The following is a 19,854-nucleotide window of genomic DNA, read 5'->3' as shown; positions in this document are numbered from 1 at the left end:
AAATAGGATTTTTTCCTCCACCTGATGTGATAATTGAAGACTAACTAGGCGGTGTGCTACTCCCTAAAAAAGTATGGTAAATAAATACTGTCTGGAGACGTGAAGGGTCTGTTAGATGAAAAGCTCTATTAGTGACATTTGTTTCATTATCTGTTGGAAATGTTCTTAGGAGATTTAATTTGCTCCTGATAGCACCTGTACATCGGTATACATTAGGAATCCTGTAGATTATGTTTTTAAAGCAAAGTCTTATTTGAAAATCCTTTTTAAAAACAGGAATAGGAATGTTATCTTTAATGAAAATTAATGCAACTTAATATATTTTTATATGAAGGTGACATAGACTATTAAGTCATGGTTACTTGAGGTACTTAAGTTGGCAGCTGCAGGACAGCTGATCCTTTTCGAAAAGGCAAAGCTCTGACTTACTACTGCTTTTCACTTCTTGGGAGCAACAGTCTGTATTCGTGGGGCTTTGGCAGGCTGATGCCTCCTGTTAGGATTTCCACGTGTCCTACTGTTGTGCAGAGAAATAGTCATTCAAGACAGAGTTATAAAACGCTTCAGTAGAAATGGCAAAATGAGTACAAGCCAGTATGATTTCTGGAATAGAATATACTGGAACAGAAATAGTCTGTGAGCCCCTGCATTTCCTTGAATGTAGTAAGAAAATAATGGGTATAAGGCATGACCTTGCATTTCCCTGAATGCAGTAAGAAAATAGTACATTTTCTTATTAATTCTTTCTGAATGCCGTATGAGGCATTCGGAGGGCTTATTTAGGCTTTTAAGTTGTTGTTTCAGGGAAAAATGAGAGGTACAAGAGTTTGGTAGAAAAAATAAGAGAGGAAGAAATATTAGAAACACAATGCCAATGGGCTATGCAAATATTTCCCCCACTTTGAATCCGTTGATGACTTCTTCTGGAAGAAAAAAGGGATAGAATTAGGAGGAACTGAAGAGATACTGAAAATACTACATTCCTAGAGTGATTCAGGCAGGAAGGGATCTCTGTTTGGTTTGACTCCTGCTCACAGCAGTCCAGCTTCAACATTTCATCAGCTTGCTGACTGTCACGCCCAGTTGAGTTTCAGATATCTCCAAGGATGGAGACTCGGCAGCCTCTCTCGGCAGCCTGTTCCAGCGCTTAATGATGCTCCTGCTGAAAAGTCTTTGTCCTCGGTAAGAGGAGATAGGAACAAAATACACTGAATGATCACTGGTACAAAAAAATCTGAATCAATCAACATGTCCTTATCCTTCTCATAAAGCAAAAGCATGTGGATGTACAATAAGATTGTAATCCAAAAAGTTTAAATTTTGAAGGAATTTTGTAATGTGTGATTACTCTCAGGGACTTACTGCCCCCACAGTTCCTTGACAACCAAGAATATAGGAAATAACACAGCTAAGCATGCATTTGTGACTGTAAGCGTCCCATTGCACGCCAAGGGTTAAGGAAGAAGTTATCTGTTCTTTTTACTATGCTTCCAAGCATCTTACTCTAAATTGTCTTGGACTGGCAACTATTAGGATACCAAGCTTGATTGGCTGATACGATACCTAATAATGTCTGATATGATCCACTGAGCTAGAAAGGTGATTATTTCTGTGGGAATGAGGATGAAACAGTCTACGGAAATCTTCCTTTCTAATATTTCATCCAAAACCAGAAAATGTCACCTGGTTTTTAACTAAAAACATAAAATTTGTGTTGCGTTAATGCTGATACTTTTCATTCTCATGTCGAAATACAGATAACAAGTAAAACCTCAGCCATTTGTAGTTCAGCCAGTCACAAAAGAAGAGAGTTTATATTACTTTTGAAGGGGGAGAAAGTATTCTTTTTAATTCCTTCCATGTTCGGTAGAGTTTAATGTAAGAACATAAGAATATAGTGACACAGAGTTGAATAATACCCGGTAAGTCCCTGTACCCCAGTACTGTGTCTCTGACAGTGGTCGGGAGAAGCTGCCAAGTATGAGGTACCACATCAGGGACATCAGGGTAACAGCATAGCAGTTCTTCCCAGGTATGTCTTCCAGGCTTTCCATGGTCTGCAGCTCAAGGATTTCTTGAGACGGCGCCTTTGTGTTGAAGTACAAAATAGCGGTGTGGATGTTCTGTTCTTAGCAATTTGTCCAGTTACTGATGATTTAGTGTATATTTACCTAATTCCAAAATACTAACAAAATTTGAAGTATATCATATACAAAAATGTCTTTTAGAGATTGTGTAGAATGACTTCTGTATCAAGGAGCTGCTTTTACAAGTGCAAAGACCTGATTGCTATGCACTGCAGTAGATCAGACTCATTATGTTGGTATTTTATGGCTCTCAGGTAAGCATGTTTGCAAAGTAGCAGTAAACCTTTTTGATGTGCAATAACATTTCAGTAGTTAATGTAGTGTTCCACTGCATATTAACTTTTACTGCTTCTGTGCCAACTACAATAAGCAGGAGTGCAAGAAAAGGCTGTAGATGTTTGTAAAACAGACCCCGCTGGAACGCATTCACTTCATGAACTGGTTTTACAGTGTATGTTTGGGGTAGCTGATGAGGTGATTAACAGTAAATTTTGAAATGTTTACTTCTGCAGAAGAGAAATTCATAGTTTCTATAAATATTAACGCTTTTTTCAGGACTTTTTAAATATTAGTCTTGTAGCTCCTAGTCCTAAAAGAAAAAAAGACCAGAATGGTTTCAAGGAACTACTTGGTGGTCTTAGCTATTTTCAACAAATATAATAGCGTACCACTGATATGTCTGTTTTGAAGTATCTGGTTTATATGTTGAAAGTACGTTCATAATGCTGTATTGGAAGAAAAATTCTCTGTTAGAAATAACTAGTTCAGTAGATATATTAACTTCATAGACCTGGCTTTGTCAATGGAATCTGCAGTTAGTCCTTACGTTGTGCTTGCAATACAGAAAGTTCGGCACATTGCTTAAGCTTTCAAGAGGAACTGTTTTCTCATTTCAAAAATGGGATAGTACCTTGTCCATGCTAGTGTCTCCAAGGGCTTTGATGTCCCATGGTGTTTCCAGTGTTGCAGAAATACAAAATATTTGTGTGCTAAAAAAATATGGTATCTACAGCTTCCAGATGCTGCTGTTGAGTTTAGTTTGATGGTGGATGGAAAATTATGCGGATTTCCTCTTTTCTGCTATGCTGTTATAGGTAGTACTTAGAAAGAAAATGTCTAATCAGAAACAAAGTTTATGGATTGGCTCTAAAAGTTCTGAAAAAGAAGATTTAATAACAAATATTCATCTAGAATCTTAGCTGTATCAGCATTTTTGAGTGCCACAATAATGAAAGTAGTATATTTTTATACCGATTGCAAGTGCTTCTAGCATATTCAACACCAGGTGTGCCAGCAGTATTTAGAATGCAAGCTGAATTGCTATTACACATTTCAACAGCAACATACTACAAATAAATCTCAAATATTTCACAATGTTATTATAGATGCTATCTTTGTCTTTAACCCATAGTGCAACAATCCTGAAATTCAGAGCACAACATGCTGCCACAAGCAGGAGTTTCAGGTGTAGTGGTACAGTTAAAGTATTTCTTTTCTCTGATGTTGCAGGTGATAATACCAACAGTATTATGATCTGTAACTATTAGGAGTCCCGATTATCATCTCTGGAGCTCTAAATACTTTGCTAATTCTGTTTGCCTTTTATAACTGCAAAAGGAAGAAAACTGGTGGTGTAAGATAGATAAAATGTGAAGACTCAGTGCCATTTTCATTGGTATTTTTTTTAAAGATTTTATTTTAGACTATATATTCATAAGAAATATTAAGTTGGCAGTGAAAATTGCTGTATACTGTGTGCAAAATTGAGCATGAGCAGAGCTGATCTCATTTGGAGAAGAACATCTCAGGAACCAGATATCTTTGATGTTGAGATTGGGTTTATTTTAAACGTCAGCTGTCTGGGTTTCTAAATAAATATAGGCCCAGTCACTCACTTCTTACAGTGCCTGAAAGTGTACGAAAGAACAAAAATGTCAGTGTGTATGGGCCTGGTCCAGGTGTGAGATCTTCTGTGCTAGGAGCTTATTTGTGTGGTGGCTGGAACAAAGAAAAACCCATACGCATCTCTCGCCTGTAATTAGTCCTATGCAAGCCCCTTTATACACCTTTTCAATCTGACATAAATCTCCGCTCCCAGCTTGGCCCTGAAATAATCAGCGGTGTAAATCACAACTGATAAAGTTATTTCCACTGCAGTTACCATGAAGACAGCTCCAGCTCTGAGCACCGGCAGCTACGGGATGCCGGGTGTCCCCAGGGCTCCGGGTAGCTCTGGGCAAGCCCCAGCGCCAGCTGCTGCGGGGACCCGCTGCCAAACTGATGTCCCAGTGATGATCCACCCCAGTCTTGTTGCCGCTGCTCCGGAGGTGGTTTGTTCCGGTGCCGCTGCTGCGGTGCAAAGTCTCGCTCTTCGTTTTCCACCCAGAAGATACTGTATATATAAACTAAATTTTCATGCCACAGGGCAGAATATCAGCTGATAGAATAGGCAGAGGTATGTGAAGCCATCACTGGCATGCTAATGTATACTAACCCCAGCCTTGGCTCAGGCCAGGTCCTGTGCCTTAGCCCTGTCTTTCTAGCAAACTTTCAAAGTAGCGTACCTGTTATTTTTTGCCCTCTCTTTTTATGACAATATAGATTCAAGGCTATTCAATCTAGCTTAATTTAATTGCACTCTAGAGAACCTTGTAAAAAGTATCCTATTGGCACAATTTTTTAATTTGTTTTTAAATTGAAGTTAGTTTTTTATCCCCGAGGAGACTTACGTGGCACTGTGGAACCCAGAATGGGACAGGAGACATTAAACTGCAACCTATGGCCACCAGCACTCGGGTGCTGCAGCTCAGCGAGGGGAATTACTGTTCCGTGTTGTAGGCGTCCTCTGAGAAGGGAACGGCTGCACAATCACCTGGGCTTTAAGGATATTTTGGTTGGACTTGTCCCATAGATCCTACAGCGTTTCTGTCGTCCTCCTCTGGAAAACATCTGTGCCTTCCTTACCTCCTATACCTATAAATATGTGAATATTTATGTAAAGATATAGAGTCATCACCTATTGCTTAATTTACCCTACAGAGGTTATTTTCTAGGAGATGTGTATCAACAAAGATTTTCAGTAATTGACAGAAAAAGTGCTGACTGACTTATTAACATTTCTAGGTAATGAGATCTGTAGGGAAGTTTTAATCTTTGGAAGGTTCCGGATGAACTGCCAGTAGTTTGATTAACTTTTTGTGTGTCTGTGTTAACCTTTGCTGATTTTATACTGTGTAATTGCAAGGCTGCAAGACTAAGTTGTTGGAATAATGTTACCGCAATTTCCTGGTCTAACTAGCCCGTGTGTTACGTTTGAGTCCTCGTTTCTCTGCCTGTTGCATGTGCTTAGCGGGCATCTTTCGTGATTTACTTGTCGTAACGCACATTTACGCAAGGCATGCCATGCTCATATGCATGCAAGGGAGCGTTTCAGTTGTAAAATGGAGTTACGAAGACTTCGTATTCCTGAGGTGGTGGGTTTTTTTTCCTTTTCTGCCACAAAAGTGTTGAAGCCATTTCCCTTGCAACTTTTCTTGTTGCCTTTTTTTTTTTTTTGTCTTCTCTTGAGTGCCAGTAAAATGGGTGTGTTTTTATGTTTCATTAGCATTTCTTATAAGGTCTGCCTTTAGACCAGTACCCATTTTCTAAATTGTACTTCTGTAGGGTTGGAAAAAATCATGGTAACCAGATGCAGTATTTGTCTCTGGCCTGGCAAAGTGTTAGGTTTAACAAAAGAAGCTAATAGAAATGTTCAAATTGACCCTTCTCATCATTTGGACTTCTTGGAGCTCAATCAATCTCTCATTATTATCAGAGTTATTCACGCAGAGGCAGAAGTGGTAGTATTTCTCATAATCAGCCCTTGAGCCAGACGTAATTTGCAATTTTGAAGCATTGTATTTTGAAACAATAATGCATTAAAATGAACAGAGCAGGAATTAGAAGTATAGTTGTGGAGAGAACGCGTTGAAGAGTAGCCATGGTTTAAATGCTCTCCCTAAGCGCTCTTAGTGGACACTGGTAATTAGAGGCACACAATGTAGTATTATTAATACCTAAATTGGTCCACGATTTTTAAACTGACCTGTGGAGTTTTAAACTAATCTGTGGAGACAAATGCAACGACAGAAGCGTGCCCATCTCGCAGCATGGTTGCAGGGCAGCAGTGGTCAGGTGGGAAGCGCCGGGGTGAGGGTTTGGGACCTGCTCAGTAGAGTCTGAGCAAGAGGCTGGCCTGGGCACCCAGCTCGCTGGGAAGGAGCGTTTTACCCTGCCTTAGAAAAATCCCTTACCTTATAGAAGAATAACTACATTGTACTTCAGACTCAAAAATAGTCAGGCACCTGTTAATAATAGGCTGCTGTTGATGCTTAGAATTTGGGAATATTTTTGGTCCCTGTGTCTGGTATTATGTATTGCAAAGTAGAGTGTTGTATGTCTGCTTTTATGTGTGTAGTCTGGAAGAGACGAGTTGGCATGCTGGAGGCCTTCACTCAGACTTTTTCAGGAGCCTGCTCTTTACTTTGTAAGTGAGACTGTGTTTTTACAATTTGTATTTACAGTTTAACATCTTACTGCCCAGTAGTGAATTACCTAACAGGGCACTGCAGTCTTGATGGGCAAATTCTGTCTGAAAGGGGGGACAGGAGCATTTGTAAGTACGTTAAACGACAGTAATGAAAGGATATGTTGCCCATTAAGATTACATTATCTATTGTAAGACTGAATTAGCTTGGCTGTGTCACATGTATGAGCTACTTTCTTCACTGACAAATAGCACACACTTAGTGTATCAAATTTAATCTTGGGGCAAGTAACTTTGGGGTCAATAACTGCTCTCTTTTTTGAATACACACACCATATTAAAGAGTTTTTGCCACACAAGCAAACTTTAAAATGCTTAGACTGTTATGAAACTTTCATTAAAATGTCATGTACTGCTTCTGTGGTTGCTTCCATCACTGGTGATTGCTAACATAGTTGTATTTAAGCAGAAGCTTTCTTTTTTATTCCTGATTCCTTCAGGGATGCCGCAATCCACAGTTTAACAGGTTTTGGCTGACCACCATGGAAATGAGTTATTTATGGTGACTTTAAGTACATTGTGGTGTTGCTTAATGAGTTGATTCTGCCATACAACAGAAGAATCTCTTGTCTGTTTGCTGACTTGCTGCTGTCTTTCAAATATTATCATTGTAAAATTATCCCCACTTCCTTTGACCTTCTTAGCCTGTTTTTAAACTGAAGTAGCTTGGATTAGTTGTTAGGTTTTTTCCTTATTTCTTGTGATTTATTTATTTATTTATATATTTATTAGAGCTGTCAATGGCTCCAGCTAGCTTTAGGCAACCATGAGTAGCAATGCAAGAAGATTATCTTCTGTTTAGAAATTTGCAAACAGATGGTCTCTCCGTAAATGAAATCTGTTTTTAAAAGTTCCACCATTTTATGCTGGAAGTAAATATTACAAATGCTTAAGTTGTGAAAAGAGAGCGACTTGGTGTGAATAATATTCTGCCTGTTGTGTCATGCCTTTCAGGAAATGTTATCAAAACTGTTTATGAAAATAATTGAATGAAACCTCATGACATGTCTCTTGGTTTGGCATCATACCCATAGTCTATGAAGTTGGGCTACTGACTCACGAAGACAGGCAGATTAAGTTTCAGTGTCTGGAAACGGTTACCGATCCCATATGTCGTTCCCACTTCTTTCTAGGAAGTTGTGGGATTCACCGGTGATGGTACACATGAAGTTTATGTGTCATCCTCACTGTTGTTTTTGAGTAGCCTTAGTTTGGTGAGGTTTGGTAGAATCCTCACCTGAACGGTGCTGAATAATGGTTAGTCGTTAGAAAGTGAGGCAGAGGATGTTGGTAGAAAATGTGTGAATACATCACAGAAGACCTTCACGTGCTTTACAACACTCCTGCACAGGGTGGCAACTTCAGAGAAGGCTGATAATTTGGAGTGATAACCACTTTGATTCTCCTGCTTTAAATTTCTATGTTCATGACTGAGCACTTGAGTTTCTCCATTGCTTGAAGGCAAACTATTCCTCTGAAGAGGTACAAGTGTACATCTCCAGAGGTACTCTCCATTTTCATGAGTTACCTGTGTCCTTTTGTAATGCCCCTTCCTTGGTTTGGGACAGCAGAGTTCTGCAGGAACCCTCCTGGCAGGGGTCTTCTGCTGAACATTACACCAGGAGGACTGCTGCTTTATCAGTTTTAACATCGGCAAGGAAACCTGTGGAGAATAAAAAGTTATAAACGTCCATTTTAACTATGCCCACAAGCTCCTACATCAAGGTGCCTTGCCCCTGCTGCCTGTACATCAGTGCTTCTGTATCATCTCAGGGCAGTGCTGCTGCCACGTCACTGCAGCGGGCATTCATTCCGCTCCCTCCTAACAAGTAGAATTTGATGCACTAATTTGATTAGACGTGATAACTGGCTATTTCTAGAAATCCATTGCAAATATGTAAATGTTAGCACTTACAAGCTTATTTTTAAAAATAGCACTCGCACAGTTTTGCTTTGAAAGGAAGGCTTGTAAACCCTCAAGTCATCACTAGGCAGAGTGATTTTTTTTGTGCTCTATGTTGAATCCTTGTTTATGCTTATGAAATTTTATTTTAGGAACAGAATGTCTTTGCGTGTCACAATAATCTTTTGCAATATAAATTTTATGATTTTGCTGATACAGCAGGATGAAAAAGATTACAGAAATCATTGCAAAATCCTTTGAGTAGTGTTAGGTTGTGCGTGTTTGAATACCGTTTGCTACTATGGGGAAAAGAGCATGCCGTGAAGACTGAAAGCACTGATAGAATAGCTCAAGACACTTACCATTTGTTAATTTTTAATGATGGTCTTTTTTCTATTAAGGAACCTAATGCTACTGAATTTCTTCTGTCTCAATCAATTTTTGTGTTTTTTTCATTAATCAACTAATGCATGTTTCTTCTATAGCTCTTTATTCTAATGAAATATGTGGATGATTTGGCAGACGACAATGATCTCATCAGTAACGCATCAGAGTAAAATCCATTTAGCAGATTATATGTATATTATTTTTGTTATATCAAGGTTGCTGTTACATATTCTTTTAAACTGAAGCAATTTTTGAGATAAGTTCTAAATGTGGAATTTACGTTGCTACCACTCGGACATCCTCCTTTCTTCATTTCTTCTGTCTATATATTTATTTATGCAATATCATTTACACGGTCTTTGTGTCTGCATGTATATTTTATATACATTTCACATCTTTTATATATAAGCATCATGTTGTAGCTTGAGCTTGTTCTTTAAGTGTTCTGCTACACTTTCTTCTCTGTTGAGTCTCGCCCTGTTTAGTTGCTCTGACGCGTTGGCCCAAAGCCACTGAAGGCACTGGCTAGTCACTGCCTCTCTGTCGAGCACGATAGGCTTTGGATTAGGCCACCTCCTAGTTGATGACAGTCATTCAAACAAGTAAGCTTGAAAGTGAGCCAGCTGGGGACTGCCGGAGAGGTTTGGGTTTGCATTTTAGTTTGATTAGATTATCCAGAGTTCAAGGGTTTTCCTATTTGAGGGTCAAGCTTCGGGCATATAGGTCTGCGTTCTCATCTTTTTATTAATAATAATGTGACAAACTAGTATCACAGGGTCTGAGGATGGTCCTTTACTCTGATGTGACTTGGCTGTTACATTCTAGAGATCATGCTTTAGAAAATGGTCCTCTTACATTTTTTAATTTCTTCACTTAACTGTGATTGCTATTGTTGGCTGAATTTGAGGATTAAGCCTGTGGATCTGTGAATATGACTTTGAGCATTTACACTTATCTTGAAACTTTCTCTACCCCTTAATGTAAAAGGAGAATTAAGAAGCTATAAATTAAGTAGAACCCTGGAGTATCTTGGCAATTAGAGTGAACAAGATTTCAGCTGCTCTCTTTCATCAGTTTCTCACACTCTTGGACAGACAGGGTATTTTTTAATTTACAGCCTGTATTTCAATTAGTCACAGAAGTTTTTTCTTGAAGCTTTTGCTTATGCAGTTACAAAATAAAATTAAACTACTTTTTAGCTATACTTTTTATAACAGGGTTTAGATGGGAGAGCTGCTAAATAAACTAGCTGTTACGTGAGGTAGTGTTCCTGTATTTATAAACGATGTTACCGTTACAAAGAGGTTATTCTGAAGCCACACAGTATGTGTCCTCAAAGAAGTATTAAGCTGTGTCTATGAAAAAATATGTTTATGAACAGAAAGGGGTTTTTTTTAATGATTATTTGGGGTTTGGAGGAAAATGTGCACTTTTCCTTTTGCTCTTTATTTTCCACCATGAGTAATAATATTCTGTGCTTTGCTTCTAAGAATTCAGACTGGGGGAAGTGGTGGCCACAGGTCAGTGTTGTGCTGCTATGGCTGCAGGTGCTCCACAGTGTCTGGTGTAGCTCGAGCTTTAGCATCAGAACTTTTAACCATGTTAACTTTGCGTGGCAGTAGTGTACGCAGTTTTGCTGCACATCATGCGGTAGCTTGTGTCTGTGCATTGGTATCTTCTGCACTGATTTAGGTAGGGCTTTTATAGCTCACTGTCAAGTTGTTGGCACTGAATTTAGCAAATGACAGGAGCTTGGAATTAGATTCCCAGGACTGTCTGAACATCGGTGTCACAGATGCTCCATTTCTGCACTGTTTTGTTTTTTAATTCCAACAGTAGTTCTTACCTTTGTTTTTACACGCTGTCCTCCTTTTCACTAATGCAAGAGCGTTAATAGTGCGCAGATCCTGAGAGCTGGAGTTCTCATGTCTGCTCCTGAAGGCAAGTTGTTGTTTCATTTGCATTTGTAAGAACTGCAACAAGTCTCCCAGCAGCCAGCCTCACAGCAAGGGGAATGAGACTATCACGGGTTCAGACAAGTGCCTGAAAATCTCCAGGTGCTCCAGGCACTCGCTAACCAGCTTTGTGCGGCAGAGAGCAGCTCCTGCGACGATGGAGTGAGCAGCGAGGGCTGGGATCAAATCGCTTGGCAGTATCCTCAAGGCCACATCCTTGCGAAAACCTAGAGTCTCTCTGACGCAGGATAAATGGATGGTGATTGCTATTTTACAAGGGAAATATCGTTAACAATTGCACTTTGGGAGTTCCAGCCTTAGGTTGTTATCATTAAGTGAGCAGTCTCTTCAGTGGGGGAAGTTATTATGCAGGTGTGCCAGGACATTCAATACGTGCATTATGGAAGAAATATTATTGGAAGCAGTAAGGTTTCAAAGCTCCCATGGGTCATGTGTGGGACATACATCCCAATTCCATCTTCCCTTCCTTTTGAGTACCTGAGCAGTAAAGAAGTAAGCTTCACAATGATGCGAATGCTGGTGGGTTTTGGGGAAGGTGTCACACACATTAATGTTTGTGGGGCAAGTCAGGGGCTGTACCGCTTGCACGTTTAAGAAGGTGAAACTTTTACAAAGGTAAGCCAGATCTTTTCCCTGAGACCCCAATTCAAATTGGGGTCTTTTAAATACGGGGAGTAACTCTGGGGACCTGGCCCAAACTTTGCTTCTTTTGACTCGTGGGCCACTGGAGAGCAGCAGGGAAGTGCTTTGCCACTGGCTGTGAAGATGGTGCAGGGTGGCTGTGGGATGTGCATTTGGTGTTTTGAAAGGATATTGCATAGACTGCTTGCGTTTCAGTGGTCTCAACACTCATATTTTTATTTCTTAGTGTCCTGTTTTACTTAATATTCATGAATCAGAGTAGGAAACATCTATCTGAGGAAACTAGAAGGACTAGTGGTTTTGAATAGCTTGACACCAGTGTAGTCACCCCAGTATGTAGGGTTGTACGGTGGAGGCAGTGTTAACAGCTCACTTTAATGGTGTGCCTTAGTATTGCTGGATGTTGCTCTTCTGTAGTTAAACTTGGCTTGAATATCAATGTTAAATAATTTATAAATGTCTGTTATAAATTTGGTGGAGAGGATGCTGATTTGGGCTGTGGGTTTCATTATCACTATAAATCATACTTCGCAGAGCAAACACTTTTAATAGAAATAAATAGCAAGCACACTTACTGTTAGTAAGAGTAACCTTACCAAAACCTTTGACCGATGTTTGGAGTGGGAGTGTTGACTGCTCCTACAGAAATAAGAGAGAGGTGTGTGTGTACACATATGTATCCCCACCACAGTTCTTTTAAACCCCTTTCTCAAGTGCTTGGTGCAGCCCGGAAAATGTTTTTCCTTTGTTTGTCTGTTACTTCTACTGTTGTAAGCTGAAGCTTAACAGAGAGGCTGTTAGTCTTGAGATCTCGGTGGAAAAGAGAAATCTTGAACTTGTAAGTATTTTTGCACAGAGGTCTTGCGAAAAGTATGCAGCCTCGTTCAGAGCCAGACTCCTTTAGGGCTGTGTGTTTGCAAAGGGTTCTGCAGCTCCAGGACTTGGGAGTGTCGGGGAGATGCTGCCAGTGCAGGTGATGCTGTCAAAAACACGAAGCCGCAATCAGGGAGGGGGGAGGACGACGTTGATTATTCCGGGTTCGAGTGTAGGGACAGTGCAGTTAATGTTGCTGAACTTGTTACAGGCAGTGGTGATTATGGCAGATATATCACTTCTGCGGGTGACAAAGTCCAGAGAAGGCAACTTTGGAAGACCACCGTGGTTGATACTCTGCCAGGCTGTCCACTGCCGGGATGACCACAGAGGTTGTCAGAGATGGGCACTGGGAAGTCTCCGGTCAGAGAGGGGACACTATAGCCACCCTTTGAAATGCTTGGGGAAGGCTGGAGACTTTATGAGGACTGTCCCCGAGGACAGAAGGAATGTTCACTCCCAGATGATCAGAAGAAAACCCTGAAAGGGAAGAAGGGTTGTTGCCACAGCTTGCTCCTGAATCAAAGTCAGTCGAACCCCACTGCTGCTCCGAGTGCTGCCTGTGTGGTGAACCCAGCTCTGCCTCCTGTCCCACGGCACCAGCGTGGTGTCTTCTGGACTCCTGCGGTTGGATCTGGAAACTCAAACCATGGATTTTTGCTTGGTTTGCGCTACATATTAACATTAGAAGTACACTCCCCACAATCATGCAGCCTCACCAGCCATTTATTAGGTAGCTTACAAGCATTATTAGAAATTTCCTACGTGCTTTATTTTTTTAATAAGGTATTGATTTCAATATATTTCTGTTCATACTTGCAATGAATTGATTTATGGTGGTAGAAATTCTATTTTGCTGCCAAAACCTGATGGGTACTGACTAATTCAGTTTTATCTTTTTTAATCTTTTGTTTTTAACCACTAGTTCTTTTTCAAAAATTATCTGGCTACTCTGGAATCTGGTTCCTTTGCCTTGCCTGACATGTTGAATGGGTCAAGGAAGGGCAGGAGACAGAAGCAAACGTGGCCATCCAAGAGATGCTGTGCGAGAGTACCACATATGTTGTGTGTCTCCTCGCAGCTCTGCGTGTTCTGTGCGTCAGACCCCTGCCACCCCCGGCACTCTCTGTGTAGCGGGGTAAAATGGCTCAGTTCCACTGTCTTTCTGCCAAAACTCCTCTCTTGGCTAGAGGATTTAGGGCTATTTTAAATTAACCATTGACAGAAGTCTGGTGTATGACATTTGGAGCTTGGTTTGAATCTCTTGTGTCATATATGTAAATGTTTTGCATAATGATTTTGACTACTCTCTAATAAACAGGTGGATGTTTTAAAAGGTACACGCTGGTGTTTCTAGTCACTGAATTTAAGTACATCAGTTTTACATATAGTGTTTTATAAAATCAGAGGCTTTAACCTTATGTAGTATTTTGTGTTTCTTAACCCTGTCATGTCCTCTGCCTTTCCCTTTTCAGATGATTATTAATGAGCAATTTCAGTTTTCATATGCCTGAATTACTGTGGAAATAAGCAATGTGGGACTGTGGAGAAGAGCCATGCACTTTAAAGTCTGTGTACATTCTCCTACACTGTACTTTTGTGGTGTTGTGTTTTTAAACAGCTGCCCTAAGAGCCATAAACATGGTTACGCAGTAAAATAATATCTCTTGACTGAGTGGCCAGAAATGAATCTTTCTGCAGGGTCGCTGTGTGGTACGTCTTCAGCCCACACAATGGCTTTGTACTAGAATCAACAGGAACAAAAGGGAAAATATTATAAGTGTCTGGTGGACTCTAAATATTATCAACAGTTTACATTCATGGGTCAGAAGAAGTTTTAAGAACTCTGTTTTATTTCACTGTTTGTGAGCTTTCAGGGTGTCCTGTCCGCACCATTGCTGGACTTTGCACATTTCAGTGTTTTCATTTCACTTTTGATGTGAATGTAATTGTGGAGTGCCACAAGTGTCAGTCAGCTCTCATCTGAGTGTTTGATTTAAAAAAAAGTAAAATTCTTGCTGCTTTTGCTATGATAAGTGATCCCACGTTTAAAAGGTATGTATTATAATAAGATACAGTTTAATAGATATGCGTTATTCCTTCTGCCTTAAATAGAAAATTTTCATCCAAACTTTAGATGTATTTAAGGGCTATATTTATACGTTTGTTTAGTTCGCACTATATAAAAGTCATTCCTTTCAGAGTAGGTCTGACATATCTCAGAAATACATGCAGTTTTGTCCTAATAAATCTAATTATCTCAAATGCCAAACTGTGCTCTCCCTGAAAGTCTAGAAGAAAACAGTGGAATATGCAAATATGGAAGAAAGCTAAAATACTTGAAATGTAGCCGGTAGAGGGGAAGAGGAGACGTGAGGAGGGCAAACACTGGGTTGGCAGTATCCCGCTCCATCTGGGACAGCCCAACCGGCTCCATCCCTCCACTCAGCCTCCTTGCACTGGAACTCCCTTGGGGGAGAAGCGTCATGAGTAACAAAGTTTAAAAAAACACTTGGTGCTGGAAAAAAACAGATTTCCGTTTTTGGATGGCATCCACCGTGTGGTGAAACTGCTCTTGTGGGGCGGGTGCAGAGGGTGGTACCGTCTATGGGATGGCTGTCAGACATACAGCGCAACATCTCTTGCAGTTCCTCTGTGAAAGCCTTCACTTAATGTAAACTCGAGTTGCATTCTTTGGCAGCAACAGTGTTGAGTAATTTCTAAAACATTGTTTGACCGTGTATTTGAAAATAGTGACCCCAAAATCCTGGCAGAAAAAAAGGAATGTGGTCCTTTTTTTCTTTTGTTTTATTCTGTTCTTTGGTGCGGAATTCTATAAATTTTTAAGAGGGGTGAAATAAAAATAATAAATAAAAACTATGCAAAAAACCCAAAAGCAGCCTGAAAATATTAAAAATTGAGATTCTGAGGTCTTTGCACTTTCCCTTCCTGGTTTCCAAGCAGCTCTTCTTGGAGGACTCTCTTTGTCATAGGAAAAGGAAAATACAATTTTGTTCATTTCACAAGTTAGATTCTTTTTTTGTGTGTTATTAACAGGTTTGGCAAACATCGCAAAGATGACAAGAGTGAGAAAACTGGTAAAATAAAAGTGCAGGAAGCTCTTACTTCAGAAGAGGAGAGAATACGAATGAAGCAAGAACAGGAGAGGTAGACTTCAGTATTTGCTTAAACCTTGATAGAGAGAGTTTGTTTTTTAAATTGAATAACTGAAGTTCAATTTTCACTGATGAAATTTCCCAAATGTTGATATGTTTATATACTTTAAATAACAAGACAAAGCTGGATTTATTTTGGACATTAGTACCAACAGCTTCTTTGGCTGCATTAAGCATCTTTTATAGACCCAGAGCTCCTTTCCTTATTGAGGAGACTGGAGTAATAGTATGAAATGTTTTCTCTATATATTCTATAGCTGATTTTATTGACATTTTCAGAAAACAAATATTTATATAGAATGAAATATGTTTTGTATTTTTCTTCAAAGCCTTGCATATCTAGTTTTTTCATTGATATATTTAGAAAAAAACTAAAAATTATACTTATCAGTATATTTGTCACTGGAGCTCAGTCTATTTATGTGTCATGCAGTCTGTTTATGGAATGATATGTATATTAAACTGCTAATTGTAAAAATGAGTGGTGAGTACCTCTATTTTTCCTTGTCAGCTTCCCTTAACATGAAAACCCTATATAATATGTATATATGTCATATGCTCTTCTCAACATTTCCAATCTACTTTTCATCCTGTCTCTTGTAGCCCTAGATATTTGGGCTTAGACTCTGATATCTCTTATATCAATTTAGTCAAAATCTTGGAAAGCTTAGGTTGTAAATTAACTAGTATTTGGGGATGTGTGTGGAGAGAAGACCTCTTTGAGTAGACAAATCTTCCCTAAAGAGACAAACTTTAAAGGGTTACAAATTTTGAATGCTGACTGGTAAATTTAGCAGTGACAGTGAACTATGAATTGGAATAATTTATCTAAAAATTATGCTATAGTTTAGCCATAAATTGTGGATTGATTCAGGAGCTATGGAGGGAAATTTTGTTCTCCTTGAACAGGAGGTATGACTAGTTAGTCCTAATGATGCCTTTGACCGTCATCTCTATGCACCTTGGTCGTCTGCGGGTAAGAACAGAAGTTTATAAACAGTAGCTTCATCATTCTAACAGCTCACTGGAATAGCAGAGCCACAATAACTCTTGTTCAGTCTCCTCAGTTGAACCTAAAATGGTTTGCTTTCAGTTCTTTTAGGGTTGAGTGATTTACATTACAGTTAAGGCAGGCTAGGAGTATACATTTATCAGTTACTGAAGATCAGCAATATCTTCTTAAACAGCAGAAGCTTTATCACCTGTGACCATCTGTTTGGATTATATTGTGGGAAATTTTTTACTCTTTAACAGATATACTAGCATAAATTGATGTAAAAATTTATTCATGTCTTTCTCCATCCATTCTGACAGTAGAGGGTGGCTGGATCACAGTGCTTGGTTATTTTTTACTTGTCTGATTGGGTTTTATTTTCTCTTTTTTAACAAAAGTGAGGCAGGGTCATTACATTTGTTCCTGTTTTTAAGAGTAATGTGCTTTCAGATTAAATGGTAAAGGGCAATACTGGAACCGAAGGAAATAAGTGACTTTGGATACGAGGGTGTTTGTGCAGTCAACTTCCCTTTAGGCATGGGCAGACCTCCCACTTTGTGGATAGACTCATGCCAGGGGTGCAGAGACGTTGAAAGCTGCCTCCCTCGCTCCAGCCAGCTCCGGGCAAGGGGAAGGTTAGGCACACGTGCGCAGTGCTGACCCCAAGCCTGCCCAGCATGGGGGGTTTCTTAGTAACCTTAGGTCCCCAGATAATCGGCCACATTCATTTATTCAAAGAAGAAAGATCTGAGGTTGGAGTTCGTAACATTTTCTCTCTTTTCATTCTCTCTCTGTGTCTCTCTGTGTCTCTCTGTCTCTCTCAGTAAGAATGGTGAGAGTATAGACTGTCCATGTGGTGATGTGAGAGAGGTTGCAATAGTCACGCTGGGTACCAAGGTAGAATCATGAAATTATTTGTATAGCCCTCAATGCATGGAGCAAATTCCTAATCCCTGTCCCTCAAGTTATGCTAACCGATTTGAATCTCTCCTGGAATCTCACTCCTCGTGTGTCATAAAAGCAATTTTATGTGTTCACTGAAACTGCAGAAAATGCATGTGCCAGAACTTCGTAACAGCTTGATGTTATCGTAACACGGGTCCTCCTCCTCCCGTTACTCTCTTTCCCTAACTGTGTATTTGCTTTCCTTTGTGTTATGTCTATAAGAGAATGCAAGTTCTTCGGGGTAGTGGCATGTACAACTAATAAAAGACAATAAAATAGCAACCAAATGTGTGAGGTGCTTCCTTATGTTTCTGAAAAATTCAGATGTTGATTTGGTCCATAGAGACTAAATATTTTTGCAGTTAGAATGCAGAGAATTTCCTTTTGATCCTGTAAAATAATGATGTTAGATACATGCTATTAATGAAGAGTACTCTTGCAAATTAACTGAACAATCCCTCAGAATGCTTACTGGGAGACAGAGTAACATATTACTGTCTTAATGAGTGTTGGTTCATAATGGCTGCTATTTTAACTTTGTTTTCTGTGGTTTTTTCCCCCTCGATTTTTTTAGCAGTACAGTTCACTTGCTCTGTTTTACTTGGTGTTTGATACTATATACCTCTATAATGATGCAATGCTTTAGGGAAATATGTTGGATTTAATGAATTTACTATGTATGAGCGGCTAGGAGCAAAAATCCTTAGGGGGTCAGAGAACAAGTGAACGGTCCATTAAAAAATCAATCATGCCCACAATTTTATGGAATTATTATGCCTTGACTTGATAATTTTAATAGTACTGTGCTTACAATAGTATTTTCTTTAAAGTCTTAAAAGTAGTGTTCATATTGATTATGAGACAAATAAGCAAATTAATGTTCTTCAATTTACCATGATTGAAATGAATAAAATTGCCTTTTATAAACATATTATTAATAATAAGCTGTATACGGTATGCATTTACTGACAATCTTAAAGTAGTTTTGAACAGAAAATGAAATTATCTAGTTGAAAATACAGGCAGCTTTCAATGAAACAGTATACTGGAACAATTAGGAGCATCATCTGAGGAGACCACCCACCAATTTTACTAAAATTGCTGTAAAATGTTTTCTATTTGTAAATTCTCCATAGGTTGGATTAACATTTCATCCAAGGCCATAGGACATTGTCCCCCTGTGTCACTATTCTTTAACACTGGTTTACTCCAGAGAAAGAAGTCTGCTTTCATTACCTTTGAGTGTCTGCCAAACAATGATCTGAAAATCCATATGGGTTCTGGTGTGCTGTTAGAAAAGGTGCTTCTCCCCAGCAATGGCACTGATCAAAACCTTAAGACAAAACTAATCAATAGGTTTTTCTGAACTTTGCCTTGTGTCTCTTAAGAAAGAGATTATACTGCAGAGTCTTGAGGAAGTCGAATAAGATCTGGATTGAATTAGCTCTACTCCTGTGCCACATCACAACTGGTTTATATATACGCTAACTTGGAGCTTCTCTTTGCCATGCTGTCATCCGGTCCATCACTGGACTACTAAAACTGGATACCAGTGAGGTGCTACATCTGCTCAGATATATGGCAAAACCAGAATTGAGTCCCTCTTGGTTTTGTAATAGAACATCTTCTACCAATTCCAGACTCTCCCGATGCACCTGTGGTTGGCCCATCCTCCTAAGAGCAATGTCTTGGATTTTACAGATTGGAGATGCGTGGGATGTCGTGAGCTTTCAGAGATGCTTCAAACTGCTTATAGTTTCACACAGGCATTGCTCTGTAGGATAGACTTAAAACCAGATTTTGAAACTTTTGTCAATGACCAAGAGGAGTTAGTGTTACAACCTAGTTAGTTTTCACATAGATGGTCACCTTCTGCTGTGCTATTTGATCTAAGCCTTTGGAAGCTCACAGACCTGTCCACTTGAGAAACTCTCTACATCTGTTTTTTGAGGGCCTCCCAAGATAGGGTTTTCTTGATGTGTAGCCAGTGTGTCCATCGGTATCCTGCAGCCTGATTGCCCTGAAATGTTTTCTGACTTCTTCAAGACCCTGTAGCATAGTCTCGTTCTTAGAAGATGTGAAAACAGAACTGTTCAGGAAATCTACTGCTTTGGCCTTCTGGTTTTGATTGTTGGCTCTTGCTGGGGAGAGACATCACTCTAACACCAGATTCTGATACCTTCATCTTTCCCTCTTTCACCCTTGGATTTTTCCTTGGATTTCTTTTTTGGGGTGTTTTTTTATCTTTTTTTTTTTCCCTTTTATTTTTCCCTGCAGCTCTGTGTT

The 19,854-nt window shown here is 39.5% G+C and overlaps 1 protein-coding gene across 14 annotated transcripts in view; it reads left to right on the top strand.

The window, feature by feature from the left end:
* PARD3 (par-3 family cell polarity regulator) overlaps positions 1–19,854 on the top strand; it is a 466,403-nt gene that overhangs the window by 332,151 nt on the left and 114,398 nt on the right. For 8 of the 14 annotated variants that reach the window (XM_054191469.1, XM_054191468.1, XM_054191466.1 and 5 more), the window contains one exon: positions 15,511–15,621. The exons of 4 other annotated variants lie outside the window; for them this stretch is intronic. In XM_054191469.1, coding sequence (XP_054047444.1) covers positions 15,511–15,621 — 111 coding nt within the window. Of the gene's footprint in view, positions 1–12,664; positions 15,402–15,510; positions 15,622–17,447; positions 17,521–19,854 lie in introns of those variants that run through there. 2 more of the 14 variants (XM_054191471.1, XM_054191472.1) reach the window with 2 other exon arrangements.

This window comes from Rissa tridactyla, chromosome 2 (assembly GCF_028500815.1).
Source record: "Rissa tridactyla isolate bRisTri1 chromosome 2, bRisTri1.patW.cur.20221130, whole genome shotgun sequence".
In the NCBI taxonomy this organism is placed as follows: Eukaryota; Metazoa; Chordata; class Aves; order Charadriiformes; family Laridae; genus Rissa; species Rissa tridactyla.
Note: the sequence above shows the minus strand (reverse complement) of the source record. Positions and strands in the feature narration are given on the sequence as shown.